At 39.5% G+C, this 19,172-nt stretch overlaps 3 protein-coding genes across 13 annotated transcripts; 2 read left to right on the top strand and 1 right to left on the bottom strand.

Moving 5' to 3' along the window:
* Positions 1-2: 2 nt before the first annotated feature.
* On the top strand, positions 3-3,495 carry smo (smoothened, frizzled class receptor). The gene has a single exon (XM_022809092.2). It carries the CDS (start codon positions 241-243, stop codon positions 2,899-2,901), a length of 2,661 nt encoding a protein of 886 aa, XP_022664827.1. The 5' UTR covers positions 3-240; the 3' UTR covers positions 2,902-3,495.
* An 829-nt stretch (positions 3,496-4,324) lies between these two features.
* On the bottom strand, positions 4,325-19,087 carry Ublcp1 (Ubiquitin-like domain-containing C-terminal domain phosphatase 1). 5 transcript variants are annotated; one of them, XM_022809100.2, is made up of 9 exons: positions 18,737-19,087; positions 18,268-18,451; positions 8,850-8,921; positions 7,549-7,682; positions 7,231-7,396; positions 6,545-6,697; positions 6,351-6,433; positions 5,766-5,944; positions 4,325-4,620 (listed from the first exon to the last, which is right to left on the bottom strand). In XM_022809100.2, the coding sequence occupies exons 1-9, from the start codon at positions 18,740-18,742 to the stop codon at positions 4,533-4,535; spliced, it is 1,065 nt and encodes a 354-aa protein (XP_022664835.1). In that variant the 5' UTR covers positions 18,743-19,087; the 3' UTR covers positions 4,325-4,532. The 5 variants fall into 5 exon arrangements, with proteins under 5 accessions (XP_022664835.1, XP_022664836.1, XP_022664837.1 ...); XM_022809101.2 differs by having other exon boundaries at positions 18,806-19,086; XM_022809102.2 differs by lacking the exon at positions 8,850-8,921 and having other exon boundaries at positions 18,737-19,078.
* LOC111251942 (uncharacterized) lies at positions 8,857-17,541 on the top strand. Of its 7 annotated transcripts, none has more exons than XM_086991371.1 (10): positions 8,857-9,096; positions 9,845-10,445; positions 11,083-11,420; positions 11,687-12,186; positions 12,482-12,636; positions 13,640-13,861; positions 14,081-14,227; positions 15,142-15,310; positions 15,835-15,974; positions 16,449-17,541. In XM_086991371.1, the coding sequence occupies exons 4-10, from the start codon at positions 11,874-11,876 to the stop codon at positions 16,542-16,544; spliced, it is 1,242 nt and encodes a 413-aa protein (XP_086847497.1). In that variant the 5' UTR covers positions 8,857-9,096; positions 9,845-10,445; positions 11,083-11,420; positions 11,687-11,873; the 3' UTR covers positions 16,545-17,541. The 7 variants fall into 7 exon arrangements, with proteins under 7 accessions (XP_086847497.1, XP_086847495.1, XP_086847499.1 ...); XM_086991369.1 differs by adding an exon at positions 10,605-10,841 and having other exon boundaries at positions 11,083-12,186; XM_086991373.1 differs by lacking the exon at positions 11,083-11,420.
* Positions 19,088-19,172: the final 85 nt, after the last annotated feature.

The following is a 19,172-nucleotide window of genomic DNA, read 5'->3' as shown; positions in this document are numbered from 1 at the left end:
GTTTAAATTTCAGTCTGCATGCCTCCTTGCGGTGACAGTCGCATTAGCATGGATGCATGTGATCATTCGATCTTCAGAGGCGCACCAAAACAAAGCTTCTTCAGAACGAAGCGAGCGGCGAGCCAAGACGCTGGCTGCTGCCTGTGACGTGAATGTAACGTGCATCAAGGTTATCTTCTATTCCCCCTCCCCCCTCCCCGAAAGTGCTGCAGATCTTCCTACAGATGACTTTTTGATCTAATGGAGCGCACTCGATCGGTTCGAACACTAATGTCGTGTGTTGTGTTTGTCGTTGTCCTAGTAGCCGGTAACACGGTATCGGCACTAGAAATAGCCCATTACGAACGTAGTCTTCAGTACCGTTCCGTGTGCACTCGTCAAGCTACCTGTCAGGAACACAACAATCTTACTTGTTTCGGCAGTCAGTTGCCATACATTAGTACAACTGTTGAACTTGTGGACGATGCAGAGAACCAGCGCGAAGTGGACGAGCGTCTAACTCAACTGGAGGCGGGCTTGCGCAAGGTGCCACGATGTTGGCAGCTTGCACAGCCGCTTCTATGTTCACTGTACCGGCCACCATGCAAAAATAATTCAGTTCATCTTATATCGAACACGTTGTGTGAGAGTGCCCGTAAGGCCTGCAAGATCATTATGCCGCAAGTTGGACCACAGGTCGGAAATGTGGAATGGCCATATTTTCTCCGATGTGAACAAGATGTTTTCTTTACGAAGGGATGCAAAAACGATGCTACCAAAAGTGATATACCGAAGATACGATTCAATTTGTCTCATGAATGTCCCACACCGCTCATACATACGACAAATCGTCACTCATGGTACTCCGAGATCGATTACTGTGGAATCTCGTGTACAGAGAACCCGCTTATCTCTCGAGAAGAACAAACAACAAAGCGTTGGTATGACGCATGGTTTGTGATCGTCTCTGTATTCTGTTGCCTCCTAACATTGTTGCTCTACGTACCATATAGCCGGTCGCAAAATCGACTCACATACCCGGATCGCCTGAAATTTTGGTTCACCGTGTGCCTATTCATTGTATGTGGGGGTCATTGCGCGCAATTTTTAGGTCTACGAGAGCTGATGCTCTGCAACGGAGACGGTACTATTCGTCGCGATGAGCCCAGCCCCAACTGGAGCCTAGCATGTCTCACAAACTTTGTGGCCTGCTATTATTTCCTGAATGCGGCATACGTCTGGTTTGTCATAATCTGTGGTGCGCTAAATAAATCTGTACTTGTTGTGCCGTTACAGAATCGCAGTGAAGCAGACTACTGGAAGTCTAAGTTCTCCTATTTTCACCTTTCTGCTTGGTGCTTTCCGCTCATAATGTGCGTTGCCGTTGTAGTTGGGCCAGGGATTGAAGCTGATTCTATTAAAGGGGTTTGCTTCGTCGGCCGATCTTCAGTTCTTTATAGAGAGCTTCTCGTATCCCTTCCATTTTTATTGGCACTCCTCATAGGAGCTTTATTTCTAGTCCATCTCACATACAAGCTTCATCAACGGAAATATTCAAGTACTACCATGCTGAAGGAAGATTCGCACAAAAGCATTGGAAAAGCGATGCGCCGGCTACAGATGTTCTTTTTGGTTATGCTGGGCATTGGGCTCATCACAGGGTTTAGTCTGTGGTATGAAGCAACTCGTTATGAACTTTGGCGAACTTCGACCCGGGAACATTTTGCCTGCCAACTTAACGTCGTCCAACAACCTAGCGACGAGCTAAACCATGCTATGGAAACTACCAGCTGCGAGCTAAAAGACAAACCTAACCTTGTCATACTTCAGATACAATTGTTGGTGCTTCCATTGGCGTGTTTTACTCTCTTACTAGCCACGTGCAAGTCATCTGTTGCGGAAGCTTGCAAACACGTTTTTGCCAAATTTGTGCTACGCAAGAAGACACAGCCACCTGGAAAAGGATTCACACAGGAGATTGCCGCTTTATTTGCTCAAGAACAGGACGACGAAGAGGAGGACCACGGACCTGGAGACTCGGTATCGCAGAATCTAAGTTCATCGTATGCTAATATGTTCTCAGGAATGGGATACAACGTTTTATCACATCAGCCCGTGATGATTGGCCGCAGATACTCATCTACGAGCGACGTTAGCCATCAAACATCGAACTATATGAGCTCAAGGGCACTGAAGAGGAAGACTCGCAAAGAACGGAATCGACAGCGTGTTGCAGAGAAGACTGCCGTTTCAAAAGGCGAAAATGGCGATATAACGGTACCATTCCTTCCTAGTCAGGAGCAGCCTAGCATCTCTCAAGAAACACAAATTCGAAAACGGGTTCTCACTCAGGAGGATATTGTTAATTCTCCATTTATGCATGGAATGTCCGGTGAGGCTCGTGAGAATCGTCTTTATCCCTACTGGCGAAAGCCACGGCCCCCAGGTAAACTCCCGCCTGCAAGTAAAGTACCTAAGCTACCGTTGCCTCCCCTTATTCCGCCGCCAATTTATAGTTCTTTAGCAGGGGGTCTTCCCAGAGCGGCGGGACCACATCCCATGCAGGTGCCTTTTGCGTTCCCCCCTCAACCCTGCTCACTTATTGACGTCTATACAGGGTTTCCGATTGCGGCATGTCCGCACTATTTTGCACCATACGGTATCATGCCAGCTCCGGCGCCAGTGAACAATGACTTCATGCCTTTTCATGATCTAGACAATATCAAATCACCAATTATACCACTTCGAGCTCATGAAACCGGAAGTGAAACCTCGTACCGAGTCATAGTACCTTCAGATACTGAATACGACACCGACGCGTATCGGCCCCAAACAGCAATACCACGTAACCATGCACGGTCGAAAGCTACAGGACGATCATCCGCACCATTCAAAATGCCCGGGGGTTTCGTAAGCAACTGAAAGACAAAGTTGCAAGCAGCTACAGAAGGACCATAAGGGCTCTTGTCAGGGCCAGACAGTTGCCATAGATGCATTGGCATTGTTGCTTTCTACACAGTTAACGCGAGAAGTAAAATGACTGGGGTTCTTACAATGTCCGAAGGCTTACCGGTAGGTTGTCGTTCATATGTTAAGGTGCAAAAGGCCTGGATGCATGTGAACTCATATATATTATAGTTACGACAGTTCGTAATTGAAGTATTTCTTCTCACAAAGTTGTATCAAAATCCTATCTCATTATTACCAAATAAAAAGAAAGTTAAACACACATACGAGTTTATAAACAGATATAGTCAATTGCAGGTGTTCCAAGTTAAAGGAACAAATGCAATGTTGATCAAACGGAACTTCGGTGCATAATTGAAGTTTCGTCGTCTCCATCGTAGCGAACATCGCAAAATAATCATCTCACACATAGCGTGTATATATGTTTGTTCAAGGGAGTTATCACAGTTTGTAAATGACTGCGTGCCTTACCATTAATTCATTTGTATAGAACTGTACAGAATAGGTATATTTCTTGCAATAAATCATCCAGCTACATTATGGACGCGACTTTGCAGTTTTTAATTAGGCGTGTGAATTCGTAGATAGACATTGCTAGCATTCAGTTTCAGCTTGAAGAAAATTCTCTTACAACGTTCAACTTGCCTGGAGAAAATTAATGATCTCGCAGCTATACAAAGTTGACCTTGCCACGTTCTTGACATTTTTAGAAAATTTTATTTTAAGTGGATCACTACCGACTTTAAAGGAAAACATATTCATAACCACCATCGCGTTTGTCTTAACGCGTTGACGGCACTCTTAGATAATGGATAGTTATTTACAATCGCGTCCTAGCCTGGGAGCTAGCCTGTGAAACAAATCAATGTCGCGCAACCCTTCATTAAAGTAATTTATCGAGAAATTGTCCATTATTTCTTGAAAAAGGGTCTACATACGAGATTTCTGCATGTCATGAATAGTTGTAGATTGAATATGTCTTGCTAAAACAGCACTCGGTCACTGCTTTTTTTGAAATGAAGGTAAAATATCCAAACAAAAAGGAGCGGAACAAGGTAGATCACAAAAAGGGGTTCTTTTCTGGCTCACCATAATCCTTCACCATTTCCTACACGGATAGACAACAACTGAATAAATATATACAAAATATGTTGGTTTGACGCTCGGTACAAATTTAATTAAGCATTGCTCCAAACGGTTAGCTTTCAACATGAAACAAAGCCGGTCTGTGCTTCGTGTAGTATCTAGACGACCCTACTTATCCTTAATTTTAATAATCGAACACATTACCGCTGCACGATCACGGAAGCGAAAACAACTGGCTAGCGACAGTAAAATATTGATAATTTTAACTACCCCTTGATAAACTTAAAACGAGTTGAGAAATTAATGAACATATTTATTATTACGTCAGTTTGGAATAAAAATATATTTATATATAATACATCTTATTGACCTTTGTTAGACCACCAGAAAACGATATCAAAGTTTTGGGTTCTTTTTTAAGCCTTATAGTATTTGAATTATGAAACTTGTGTTGATTTGCTGTTTTGGGCAAAAAAATCTTTCAAATTTATTTCCATACGTTATTTGTCGTACTTGTCAAGGTAGCGTTCCCATTTTCTGTGACGTAGCTTCGTGAAATCATCTAGGCGAGCAATGCATTTCAGGTATCTGGAAGACCATATATTATCGCATGAACATATTCATGAAAAATGAATTATTAGTTACTTATCTAATAAGTATTAGCGACTTCATACTTTGGTTACTTACAAATTAATAATCTTACTCACAATTTTAGTACTAAAATAACAACAATGTGTAGATTGTCCTCTGAAATAGGAGAATAAGTCTTCCCCCAACAAAGCTGTTTTTCTGCGGAAGTATTAGCGTACCCTTATAATGTTTATTTTAGTGAACCTCTCGTTAATGAAATTGTATAGATTTTATTTGAAATATGTTGTTGCTTTAACAGGGTCGCTTCCGTTAGAGTTTGTCGTTCTCTTTTTTTAATACATATACTGAAGGTTTTGACTGCCATTGTTGAAGCAGTTACGAAGTGAATTTTTCTGCAGGTTTCAACTGTTGCGTTTAACTTAAATGTATTATTTTCTACAAATCTTCCTTAACCTTGTCTCTCTTTTTGAGCTTGAGACCGACTTTCTCAGAACGTACCGGCAAAGTGACTAGTTTGTTAGAAAATCTACGGATGTTTTCGTTTGACAACCTTTGCATTATTTGATATATTTACTAACTGCAACGTACCGTATCAAGCTACTATAGAATATACTTTCTCAGAATAGTGTTTCCAACCTGACAACAGTAGATCGAATAAAACTGGCTTAATCTTAACTACCTTTGTTTGTTGAATTAAGAGGCATTTTGAATATGGCAAGTTTATCAAATAGTATGACGGAAAAGGTTTGGAAGTAAAACCAGAATTTTACCTAAACTGAGCAGTGATACACTGGGAGTGCAAAAAGCTGTTCAAGGTAAGTAGACATTTTATTGCCAGATATTCGACATATGGTTTCTTACCAACGGAAGGTCTTTACTAACCAAATGAAGCGTACACATTTAGATCTTATGATCCTTTATTTAGGAACTATAGTAATGAGTCCTAGGCGGTTTCGTTACTCACAGGCCTCGAGCGAACACTGAGACGTTTCGGGTTCTGAATGTTTGGTAAGATATTAGTAAACTTCGACTGTTAGTTTATTTTGAATGTACCAATGAAACCACAAATGAAAATACGATCCTCGGTCAAAACATATTATGGCAATTTTTTTTTATCTTCTACTAGTAAAAAAAACACATACCTGGCAAGCTGGATCAACTCCCTGTCCTCGTCTCGAGTAAAGTGGGCATCCCTGAACGGCTTAATTTTGAGTCCATTTTGCGGGTTCATGATGAAATTGCGAGAGACGTCGTCAAACATGATTGTGTTCTGACGATTATACTGGGGATATTTGCCCCATATGACTCCAAGCGGTTTGCACTTTAAAGACACGGCAGAAGCAGCAACAACAGCGGTATAAAGAACAACGTAACAATAGCAACTACGTACCAACTATAAACTATTAGTCTTTCGGTAGTGAGTTAGATCCACGTTTGTGCTGTCTTTCAAGCTTATGAAACGTGTGCGATTAAATACGGCTTTACTAAGTTTGCCTCTTGTCTAATTGCGCAGTACTGTATTGCACAATTGGACAAGGAGCGTCTTTCCTGAGAGCGAATCAGATGAATTCAGGTGAGGTACAAGTGTTATAGGTGCTGAGTAGCAAAGCTAAATTGATAACAAATGTAAATTTAATTACACCTCAGAATTGTCACGCACTGTCGCGTTAGTTGAATGTTCATCGGCAGCTACATTACCATTTAAATCGTTAAATACTTAAACTTACATCGATAAGTCCCTTATCAGGAATCCAAACAGAGATCATTGCAGATGAGTCAAGATGGAACAGAATCTTGTACTTTTCATGACCTGAAAGTATATGGAGTTCACTTCAGAAGTTTGAACTGACATGTCAATCAAACCATTCTGTTTGATCGTGCATATATAGTTCTGTTTGTTACATTGGAACGAACATCTTACCTGTGACGCCGAGTTCCTTCATTTTAACGTCGACCCATTTCATAGAGGTAGCGCTCCATATGACAATGTCATAATCTTCGTACGCCGAAGCCAGAAATTCATGAAGAAACGGTCGTTTCAACTCAGCAGCGCTTTCCGCTGACGATTTATGGTCTGGTGAAGACCAGGAAACGGTACAATATTAAACATAGACAAAGCGAAACAACTTAGGCAAAAAGTAAACAGCCTTAGGATCGTTGGGAATAGATGTAAATGTACGTTACAATTCACACGACAGTGAAAGCAACCACTCGCTAACCTATCCAAGAATATTACATCACACGTATCAACGACAAGGATCTTTTTTCTAGGCTCTCTTTGACGCGCTGTGGATCCAGTGTGAAACCATCCTACAATTCCCGTCACGCGAATTTTAAAACAAACATAGTAAATATACATTATTAACATAATATGTTACCGCTATAACTCAATTCACCGTTTCCTCTGATACTCTATATAACAGTGAATTTTAAACTGAACATATTTATTTGAAAAAGCACCGTTTTTAAACTCACTTGACGATATATTCATGTTTTACTATAAAACGGTAAAAGTGCAATACTAAAGTGCACAGTCTGTGAATAGATAACTAAAATGAAATGATAATAACGTATCATATAATAATATACATGTTATAGTATACCGACCGAATAGGGTATAGTCAATATCTAGCACCAGTAGCTTCTTCCCTTCTCGAGGTGCGTTTATTTCCTTGATCTCAATGGTTTCAACCCGCTTCTGAATTTTGTCTAGAAATTCAGGTCGATCTGCCACTGCAATAATGTCCTCTTCCATGCTCAAGTCATTTACTACCTGTAACAGAAAATGCATCATTGCAACTCGAATGAGAACATTAAATTCCACATTAACTTCTATTAAGGAAGGTTAGATCGATAAATATATTTCAATGAAAATCACTTGAGATACAGAAAAAGGAAATAACAGATTTTTTCAAAAACGTTTACCTCCGGCATTTCTTCGGGATTCGGTGCTTTCGCGGCTTCGCGTATGCTCTCCTCAAGGCTTCCGATCATCATCAATTTCTGTTTCTCCTTTACGCCCATATCCTTTAGACAGTCCGTATCACCGGCTGGGCGACCTGAGACGCAAATCAAATCCATAAAAATATATAGTATAATATAGAGAATTGAACGCAGTGAATAAATGTTCAGTTACTGAATCCTTACTAAAGTTTATGTATCATAAACATTTTCAATGGATAAAAATTGCAATGATCCTCAAAACCGCTACACTTAATGCAAACACCTTGCATAATTGTCTCCGTAATGGAACAGCGGTTACGTATTTGCCTCGGAACCCACGGTGGCCGGTTCGAAACCAAGCATAGACACATCTACGTGTTAGGTGCGAGCTGTCTAAAGCAACAGGTAACGGCAGTAGAACCAGTTTTAAAACTAAAGACATTTTTTTATAGTAATATAGTAATACAGCGTAATATCGTGCCAATGAGTTAGATCTAGCAGCGTTATTTCAAACACCTTCTAAGTACAAGTAGAGTACCTTGCAATCATAATTAGAAATTTGTCCATTTATTGAGGTGGTCAAATTTTATATCCATAGTGTGTGACTTGAAAACGGAATGTTCTATTAATATATGAAGTAAGCCAAGTATTTTCTATGAATTATTACGTCCAGACAAAGCTAGGACATGAGGATGCTATTATTTCAGACGCTTATGAAACGCCCAGACATTACGTCTGTCAGGGGAACTCCAACTTATTCGATCTAATAGTTCAACGTCCATTGAATGATTATTTATATTTTCAGTCAACTACGAACTGATAGCGCTATACTTCATTTCTTCTATAGATTTTTATTCCAATTACTACATTCTCCTCTGTGGATTCAGTAAACACACGCATAGACTACAACTATATGCTGCAGCGACTACATACTATACGCTCTCCTGTCACTGCTGCCTGTTATATTCGAAAATCATTTCAGATGAACCGTACCGTTTTCCCTAATGTAATTAGATGCAACGCCGCTATAGCACGGACCCAAGTCGGAAGAACAGTTACATTCTCCAGCTCTAGCTATCTTCATCATTCTTGGAATAGCAGAATAGCTTACTAACCAAGGGTCGGTGAATTCTCCGCCAGCGACATTTGTACACTTTTTTTTCTAAGTCTAAACATGGCTGATACCAGTCAAGGAGCATGCTACTTTCCATTTGGACGCAGGTAAAATTATATTTCTTTCTCTCCCAGTGGGTAGGAATATCGTCTGCAATCGATGGACTCACTTGATACTTCTGTTGGCAAGGCGTTTTGGCGCCGCTTGTGCTTCGTTATGATCAATTTTGAACTTCTACGATCTGTTCATTAGAACCACAAAAGGAAACAGCACGTTTAGTTTGTGTAACCACGCATAGTTTAATGAGTCTAAGTTAAATAAGCTGAGAAAATCACGTACATAATTCTAGATAGACGTATTTTTAGGATAATATACCACGTCGCGAAGAGCTTACGTTTCATTACATCACGACTTTTGTAAGTATTTAGTTGATGTTCTTATGCTTTTAACTATTTTTTTATAGTGCTCTAATATATGTTTCGGTGTTCGTTAGTAAGAAAATAGTCGGTCATTCTATGAATATGTAAATGTGAACACTTTCATTTATATGCTTGCTCTATACTATTAACATTGCACTTTGTATGTAGTTGTTTTACGTGCAAATTAAGGGTATAGTAACGAGCGTCTTGTAAAGCCTCGTGTAAAGATCGTGATTAAGATTGTATAAGTTCTATAGCCCATTATTACCTCACTTAAGTTTCATTATCATTTCATTTCTCTACTACGAAATGAAACGACCGTAGCTTAGATTAATTAGTGTAGCTTTTATCTCAAGGGCTATTCGTATATATATATATCGATATAGATCATGGACATTTAATTAAGGTGGACCCAGAACCGAGAATCAGCGTTGATGAAGGGCGTGTTACTTAAGTATTAACATATGTACTTCTCGACATAGTTGATGCATTTGATGTAACTTAATAACATGATTCTTTTTAACCATAAGATAATGTATGACAATAGTTGATTAAATATTGTTATCTTTATGAAGACGAGCTTATATTTCGTTGCATTGTGTGATTACTGCCGCCTCATCAACCATCTAAAAGCACCAACTAAGAGTGTATTTTGTTTTCTTATGATAGTTGCAGTTAGTTGATTGGAGTGCTTTTAGTTCGTGCCATTTTTCTCCGTGCTATCGTCCATATTCTCATATTACAGCGCGCGAATCGCAGCCGATACGACTACAATTGGCTACATGGTATACGACCAATCAGCCATTGAGTAAGCAATGCCGTGTTACTGTAGATTAGAGCCCCGTCCCATGGCGCAGCGAGATACAGCCAAATGGGCCTAGCTAGAAAAGTAGGAACGGACAGAGAGACATCTATTATGGCGCCGCTCAGATACGTCGGCAGACGAACTAAACAGCTCAAGATCGACAGCGAAATGTACGTCGGCGTTGTCGCTTACGAGCGACTTGGACGACAGCGTCGGCAACTATTGGGGGCTCAATATGAACAGGAAGATGATGAAAGCCAACGGAACCGATAGACACCGGACGGACAAACAGCGATCTTTCATCTTGACAACAAAGTCCTCACTCGACCACTACAATACGGGCTCGTTTTCGCTTAGATGCTACTGTTGTCTTGAAGCAGCAGCGGCAAGAGTACTGTTTACGGGTGGTCTATCGCATCGTTACCAATCACTGGTAACAGCCAGCACGGTGATGCTGTTACATACGGCAATGCTCTATAGCAACCATAACCCGTTCAATGGATAAACGATGGCAAACGAGCTGCGAAGATTTCGCTCAAAAGTAGGTAACGCAAGACTGCGATTCCAGGCGTAGAAACAGCATTCGAATTTATATTTAAATTCTATTTTATGTATTCCAGCATTTAGGAAACACTAGCGAGATAATTTCTTATATTAGAAATAATTTAGTTACGGTTTCCTACTCTATTTCTGTATCTAGAACTACGTAATTCTGTGTTGCAAGGCATCGGGTACGGTCACAGATAATAGTGAACCGCCAATGCAGAATATCTGGGGTTTTAGGCTGTGATTGACGTACACACGACACGTATACGTTCACACAGTAATTGTACTTCATCATGCAACGTTTCATTACGATATTAGTCCCCAACCGATGACGTCATTTTGGCGCCAAACAGCGTACATCTAACCCTCAGATACAAGGGTTAAGTTAAAAGTAAGCGAATCTTATTGCCTTCTTGATTAGATAGATGATCGGTAGATACTTTCAGCCGTCCAAATTCAAGATGCAAAATCGATCATGCAATGATGAATTTTGCCATTGGCTCACTTCACTTGGCGTGTTCATTAAGCATTCTTGAAATGGCTGAATTTCACAATAATTTAGCAAGATAGACTTTTTCTAACACAATGATCTTTATCCTTCGTTTTGTTGTGTGTTGCACTGTATCCTTTAGACAGTTTTCCTTTACGTAAACGATATTCTTTGAAAGTGCCAGTAATCTCTCACCGATTACTGCGTTAAGCAAGGTGCTCGAACATGCTCGGTTGAAGAGGTCGCTACGGAAGGGCTAGTTAGTTCACACGGCACTAGCGAGCATCTCCACTGGTGGGGACTAGTGAGGAAGAAGCTAAATCGTAAAACCGTCGGTGAAATATCAGTAGTGTCTCGTCGAGGTTCTTTCTCCGTGGGCGCTGGTCCCTGCAGTTGCCCACTGTCGCCGCAAGCTGAACCTGTCAAGTGGTGGTAGAGCTTCATGAACGAATCTTTCAGGCCGTGGTGTGTTAGCGGCAGGTAGTGTGACCTGTATAAAGCGTCCTGGAAACAATTAGTTCAACCCAACGTGTTCAGCTACATCTCCACGTGCCGTCGCGAGCGTATAAATTTGTGTTTGTGTGTGTGTGTGTGTGTGTGTGTGTATGTATGTATCTGTGCTTTCGTGAATATATGTGTGAAATTGTAAGGATGGGTAAAAACTAAATGACGACAGCTTATTCACGAGTTTTCTGCTGGACTATTGTGTTTTTTTTTTTTTTGCTCCTTGACTGGGCTGATTGCAGCGCTTTCCTTTTAGTGTTTCTTTATATCTGAACAAATCGTCTAAGCCACAATCACAAACAAGGACCCGGGCCTAATATACTCTCCGCATAGATCAGAAATAAGACGTCTGCTCGAGACCTCGCAGTAAACTTCACCATCATTTTCGATTCGCATATAGTGAATAAACGGCAAATACCAGTTACTGCTATGATGACGGCAAAGCCAAGACGCGCTAGCGCGCTCGCAGTCGTTGTGCTAATCTTCTTCCTAGCTCAGATGTGCGCTTGTTACCTTTCGCATTCATTGACTCTATTAATGAACGCGTATCAGACCCTGTTTAATTGGATGTCACTCGTTCTCGTCGTAATTTCACAACGAATTGCATCTCGTGGAACATCGTTGCGAAACACATTCGGCTGGGCCAGAACGGAAGTCGTAGGAACTCTGGTTGCTGTTCTATTCCTTTTCGCACTATGTTTCGCCATTACGACGACAGCCATACAAACACTGGTACACGCCGGTGCGTAATTTTAAATCGCTTTACTGTTATGTAAGCATATTATGCAGTTGTCATTAAATGTCACTAGCAATAATGATGATTATGAATACGCGCAATGATCGCAATCGTATGATTATATTAATGCTGACATGATTGAGCTGTTGCACATCTGATACGCAAGCCTATAGACCAGCTGATATGAACTCGTTAACCAAATGCTGCTTCTATTTCTAGATATAGAATTAAAAAAAGGGAGAGAATTTAAAGCAGAACTAAAAAATTAAGCCCACCAAAATTTTCGTCGTTAACTTAACAGGCCATGAGGAAACGGCGCCCCACTATCCTTTGTTGATTATGGTATTTGGTCTCTTTGGACTCACACTTGATGTATTTTGCTACCTCGTCATCTGGGATCCTGATAATACCCGGCACCCTGGTACATCTATCACCGTTCGAGGAAATAAAGTTCAGGTTAGATATACATAACATCTCAAGTTTTCTAATAACTGGCCCTCCAAAAGGAGAACATGTCTATTCACCAGCTTGGCAGACCGTTTGTTATATAGCCCACAGGAAAAATGTAAAAAGCATGAGCTGTGAGATGGGCTGCAACCCATCTCACAGTACAACCCGAATGGCATTGCCCATGATGAGCTCAAAAACCGACGTATTGTTTTTGTAGTTTGCCCATGCTAAGGCATAGAAAAACGTAAAATCCGTAATAAATATGAATTCCATGCGGAGCAGCCATGAAACTACGTGTCTATTCTAACTTCTTATCAATGCCACGTAAATTTATGTTTGGTTAATCGGATATCAAATCAAACAACTGTTTACACAGCGAAATAAGGAAGAGGGCCCAAAAGATGTATACTTCATATCTTTTTATATAAATGAACCTTGATGACGGTTCGCGGACTGTTATAGTTGCTCTGAATTATCCCTATATAAGGCGAAAATCAACTAGAAAGTAATTCTAGGCTTTTTTGCTCCAACTGTAAATTTTCTCTAAATTTCCCAACGCTGCAGGCTATCCCTACATATTTTCCAAAGCGCTACACGTAAGAACTGTCATGTTACTAATCAACATTTTTGTCAAATTTCTTATAATAATTTGTGTGTTTCTATCTAAAAATATGAAATAGAAAATGGTCCACGAAATGAACCACGAAATGAACCCTATTTTTTATTATAGGAACAAAGTCCTAAATACTATGACCGTTGTAATTGTATCATATATAAACCCTATTTTTAACTACATTCAAAATTTAGGATGGAAAATTTCATAGAAAATCATACAAAAATAAGCGCGATAATTACTTGTGAGTACCAGGATTGCGCTTTTCGGAGGTATATAGTGGTTATACCTATTTGCAGAGTTTTTAATGCAGACATAATAAACAGTGTTCAATAAATTCGACCCGAATTTCGAATTCTCTTCTATGACCTGTTTGTATCCTCCTGTAAAAATTAGGTGAACTTCGTCGAGGCCGGTAGCACCCAAGGAGGCTTGGACAGACAATGCGGTAGTCATAGCCGGAGTGAAAGGCGCCGTCAGCTAAGTGAGGGCGACGATAATGAACAAATTAGAAAAGAGCCCGAGCGAACACAGGGGTCAATGTTTGCAGAAGGACTGCGTACTTCGGGATCGTGCATAACTGTGATTATATGCGCCTGTGTACTACATTTTGCTCAGGTAGATTTACGAGGCTCTCACATGAACTTGACAAAATCAATGTAAAGTTATTGAAGTCTACAGATATCTAGAAGAGGTATTGCTAAGAAGTGTGGTAAAACGGGGCTGTACGGTTCAATAGTGGACCGTTATAAACAGTGTTCCTTTTAGTTATTCCTAAGTTTACTGTAGTAAGTGTGCGCTTGTGACATGTTGAAAAGACACACTTTTATATTACAGGAACACTCTGTTGTTCACTATATCGACGCTAGTCTTGCTCTCGTGTCTGTTTCAATCATCCTGTTCACCTTCTATCCGTATGTAAGGGACTCTGGCCTAATTCTACTACAAACTGTACCAGACAACGTCGACCTTGAAGGATTACAGGTAAGCTGAATTAAACTAGTTATGAATTGTGTGGGTGCGTAGGTGTAGCTGGACAAGAACACAATACCGCGAAACTATGTCTGGGATGACTGGTATGTTTGCTAAAAAGTACAAAAAACATCTTCATTGACCCCAATGTAAATGGAAAAAATACTTTTTTGGCCAAAAACGGGTCGGTGTTTGTACGTTAACAGCTTGGCTGCAATGAGAGTACGGGATAATTGGCACAGGAATGTGGGATTTCTGCTGCAGCTCTAAACTGCAGTAGTGCAATAGCTGAATGAAGGTAACTAAACAATCAAATCAAGGTAACGAATTTGCAATCCGAACGAATCTTACATAGTGTCCTTAAATTGGCCCAATGAGTTTACAGAAGAAGAAGAGCAAAGTGTAATACAATAGGGTAACTAAGGTAGTACAATAGTTTACTTGTTGATAGTAAGATTCAGGCCAAAAGGTGAATCAGTTTCGACTCAGATTCAAAGAAAGAATCGAATACATTTACATAACCTAAGATGTGTATGCTCCGTGTAGACGACATGCGAGAACTCAATGAGCACATTAAGAACCCTTGGTGTTTATAGGTGAAAAGGGGCAGACAGTCTTGTGAGTGACTGGTACTGTAAATGTATATGCTGACAGAGCATCTGTCACCGGCTTGAAATCTGAACTCGAGTTCCCGAGTTCGGAGTACTCTGAGGAATGTCAGAATTAACATTAGGGAAAAGTAGCAAACTAATATTAAGAAGCGTCTGGTGAGTGTATTGTTACGGGAGGAGGTGTGCGAATGTTGTACACGTGTGTCATGATCTTAATTGATAACGAGAGTCACTTGGTTCTCATAATAATAATAATGATACCCTTATGAGCAGCAAAGTTGTTTCTTTTTTCATTACATGTTTCATGTTACTTAGCGGCGGATGCTCCGTAAATTCCCACAACTAATGAATCTACACGATCTGCACATTTGGACATTGAACAATGACCAGCGTATTGCAACAATCCATATCTCTCTTCGGGCATGCGAACAATATGAATACGAAAGACTTGCAGCTGACATCGAGGAGTTCTTCGTCAAAAACGGTAAACAACAGATCAATATATAGTGAGCAATTTCTTCTACATCTAAAATCAGAAACTGCTTATGTTTCATTATCTGCTAGAAAAAAGTGATCAGAGCATAACAATTTTGTCCAATTTTCCAAACAAAAGGAAATATTTTATGTCAAAATGACAAAGATGCCCTCTTGACACTCGTAACTACGAGTGCCTCTATAAGCGATGCGTGAGGTCAGTGATACATGATGTGATGTAATAACAGTCCGACAATCTATTTCTTTAATGCGTTATTAAAAACACAAGCTCACACAATTGAATTCAGTTGAACGGATGAGTTAGAGGATAAAACGCGAACTATCAAACAAGAAATTGGGTCAAATTAACAAAATACGTACACTTACACACGTGAATCCTTATTCGGATTATTATTTTTCATTGGAGGCTATTTGTTTTTGAACGTTAAACTGTCATATCGCGTCCATTTGCATTTGTCATCACAAATAGATGAATAGCATATCACTTTTCATTTATATCCAATTTTGTAACAGGCATTGACTCCGTCACAATACAACCAGAGTTCTACGAAGAAGACGAAGAACCTACTAAGGCCCTCCGATGTGCATTTAAATGCAATGCATGCACACTAGCCACGTGCTGTATTGGAGGGGCGCTCGATAAAAATGCCGAGGTAAGAATGATAGCTTCCGAGTACAAACTGCAAGAGCTCCGTAGCGGTTCGCTACGGTCTAGTGGTCTATTCGAAAAATTACGGACGGATTATTATTGTCACAAAATCGATCTGTGGCAAGATAGCAGTTCTTCCACAAATTTTGAAGGCTCTGTGTTCAGATTAATAAATACATTAGGATATTTTTACTAACATTTTTGTTGAAAAACGCCATACATCTCTTTATTATTTTACTGACTTGTTAGAGGCTGTATCCTCCAATGAATCTGCTATCGTTTTCTCGGCATAAGGCCCCATTGTAGGTTTACTCTTAATATGCGCTGTTAAATTCTAGGTGCAGATAGGTCAATGCAGGTTAGAGATAATCGCGTTCTACAGGAATGTTATATGGCGTTTCCTGTTCATACTAATGGGTGGTCTATAGACAGCGTCTCCAATCACCCTCACTATATTACCACGTTCTTAATGTTTTAGGTCTTCGCGACGCGACAGATGATCGGGTCGCGCGAAACCCTCATTATGTGTCCAAGCCTTAGCGGGCTTAACAACGCTCGTGAGACCGATCTCTGAACATTATGCTCACCTCATTACCGTAAACTCACCTATCAATATCAAAGAGATGCCACAACTACCAGACCAAGCTCTAATAAATCCATTCTCCCCCGCTTGGGGGTTTAATGGGCAATAAAGCCCATTAAACAATGCCTAACCAAGGCCGTGGTTAATGGTAGAACTCGCTCATATCGCTAGCCAAAACTCGCTGAATATCAAGCGTTTATAATAACTGTAAAATGCGTCAACAAACACAGTTGTAGATAAAAGGTCACCGATGTTAGCATAATAGGCCACCAACAACCGGTTGCATGACTAATTGTAAGTGACGCAAAAGAATTAGAACGGAGATTAAGGAGGCGTAGAACAACAAGCACATACAAAACGCATTTATATATATATATATATATATATATATACGTTGTTTCTTGTTAGAGCTTTGTATGCTATTGTATATATGACTAAAAAGTATATTCAAAGTATATACCACTGTTGAAAGTAAGCAACGATGTAGCCTGGCTTATTTCACGTTCAAGTCCAAAGATATGATACGATAATATTTTTGTTATTGCGGTGAGACATGACGAAATTTCTTTGTTTTATATTTCTGCATAGATTTTATTCGAATTTCTAATTGGATATTTTCATTTTTGAGCTCATTGTATATTGGCGATGCATGAGTCACGATGGCTTAATGGAATGCACATGCTGTTATTGCTGTTGCTAAACTCACATCATGCACAGATATAACCTAAATGCGCTTTGAAGTATGCTTATGAGAAGATATGGAAAACAGGAGTGACAGTAAAATAGTTTGCATAAAATTATTTGCATACACTATACAGAGAAAGTACTCTTAATATATAAATAAAATGCTAATGAACAATAACAAGTATATATGTACCTCTGTCGTATGACAAGAGAAACTTCAGAAGCTGTACTTCTGGACCTGACCTGAACTGAAAACCCTATATACAAATATACACAATTTGTATGAATAAATATTGACAACCGGTTTTTGTTTATTCATTATAGGTAATAGGGCAATCCTTACGTAAGTATTTGGGACAAGTTCTAAAGCATAACAATTTCTTAAAGAGGTGCGATTATTTGACTGGGTAAAATCGTTCGTGTCATATTTCTTAAATTAATTTTGTTTTTTTTTTCTATAATAGTTATAGTAAGAAGTAAAAGTAATAGACTACCCACAGCGTTTGCAGCGGAAAAATATATGGAAGCAACTACCTAAAAGGGTTTGTTTTTCCGAGAAAGACAAAACGTATACTGTTCTATAAATCTAAACTGTTTAGGCTTGTGTATGGTGTATCGGCTAAAATGTTCGATCATACACAAACACAGTTAAAAACATCAGATTTTCTCAAATTTCAAATTTCTCTTCAATACTTCTCGAACACACTACCCTTTTGACGCTCAAGCTAGTTCCTGAAAAGTTCTCTTTTATTCGTATATAAATATATTCTAGGGGATACGCTATGACTACTAATCTTCTCTGCGTATTAATGCGAAGAGAATAGTTAGAAAAAGAATAATTAGATGACCATTTTTAAAAAGAGTCTGAAGCCATTTCTTAGACATTTCTGTAACGTCTTTCCCATTTTAAGTAGGTTTTTAGTTTGAAGAACAACATAGGTAAGGCTATTCTTAGAATCTGTGCCCCTTGCCGTCATTTTGCTTGATGTCGTAGTGCAAATATGTGGTATCGCGATAAATTTAAACCTACCTTTACATTTGAGACCCATGATCTTCTGTCTCTCCACTCGAACACCAGTCTTTTCCATGAGAAGCTGCTTGAGATCAGCAAGTGTGGTGCTATCAGATAGGCCTTCGATGGGAAACTCCTTTCCGGACCACTTTACCGCGAACGTTGGCAGAGAACTTTCTGACATTTTCTTTCGTTGACAACACTTGCAAATTTTCCGTATTATTTGAGAAAAAATGTTCCTTATTTACGAACTTTAAAGGTCCAGATCCTGTCATATAAACTCCCCACAATAAATGTTTAGGAGACACCGTAACAAACACTAAAAACTTTCGAGTATTCTTTTTTGAGAGTTTGCCACTTCAATCAATATGGAACCATATAAGTAATAATAACAATATCAAGTGCTTTAAATGATCCACAAATAGAGTTGAGCTTTTACACAACATGCTCAGATTTAAGCCAGACGATAATCTTATACTCAACATACATTCATTACCGGTTTGCTTGTGTACACACAAGAAATGTTGTTATTATGCTGGCAGTGTATTACATATACCAGTGATGTAGATTGATGAATTAGTTCGTCGTTGCTGACAAGCTATCTTCTTCGAATTTGTGCTACTGCCAATCGATGAGTGAAACTCATTCCGCGTAAAGGTGTCCGATACTGCTAACAAAATATACTGATTGCGCACACGCATCGACCAAATATCTAGGGATACTTCGTTATGAGAAAGTTATATATATAAGTATAAGGATATTCAAAATTAACGATTCAAAAATCAACGAAAACTAGAAAATGCTGTCAAAAAGCCGTCAACATTAAGAATTCTCAAGTATTTCGCTAAACCAACCGACTCTCGGCCAGTCTGGTCGTCTGCTATGCGTTATTCAAAGCCCTTCCCTCTTGTTTGGGTTATCTC

This window comes from Varroa destructor, unplaced genomic scaffold, assembly GCF_002443255.2.
Source record: "Varroa destructor unplaced genomic scaffold, Vdes_3.0 BEIS01000005.1, whole genome shotgun sequence".
NCBI classification, from domain to species: domain Eukaryota; kingdom Metazoa; phylum Arthropoda; class Arachnida; order Mesostigmata; family Varroidae; genus Varroa; species Varroa destructor.
This window is presented reverse-complemented; position numbering and strand designations above follow the sequence as displayed.

Bases quoted from the DNA above. Each gene is read 5' to 3' on its own strand.
- smo (XM_022809092.2), top strand. From the start codon at position 241: ATGGAGCGCACTCGATCGGTTCGAACACTAATGTCGTGTGTTGTGTTT.
- LOC111251942 (XM_086991373.1), top strand. From the start codon at position 11,874: ATGATGACGGCAAAGCCAAGACGCGCTAGCGCGCTCGCAGTCGTTGTG. The intron at 14,228-15,141 runs GTAAGCTGAATT...CATGTTACTTAG, and splicing joins TCGACCTTGAAGGATTACAG to CGGCGGATGCTCCGTAAATT. The intron at 15,311-15,834 runs GTAAACAACAGA...ATTTTGTAACAG, and splicing joins GGAGTTCTTCGTCAAAAACG to GCATTGACTCCGTCACAATA.
- Ublcp1 (XM_022809100.2), bottom strand. The intron at 7,683-8,849 runs GTGAGTCCATCG...TTTGCGTCTCAG, and splicing joins CTTGCCAACAGAAGTATCAA to GTCGCCCAGCCGGTGATACG. The intron at 6,698-7,230 runs GTCGGTATACTA...GGTCTTCACCAG, and splicing joins TATTGACTATACCCTATTCG to ACCATAAATCGTCAGCGGAA.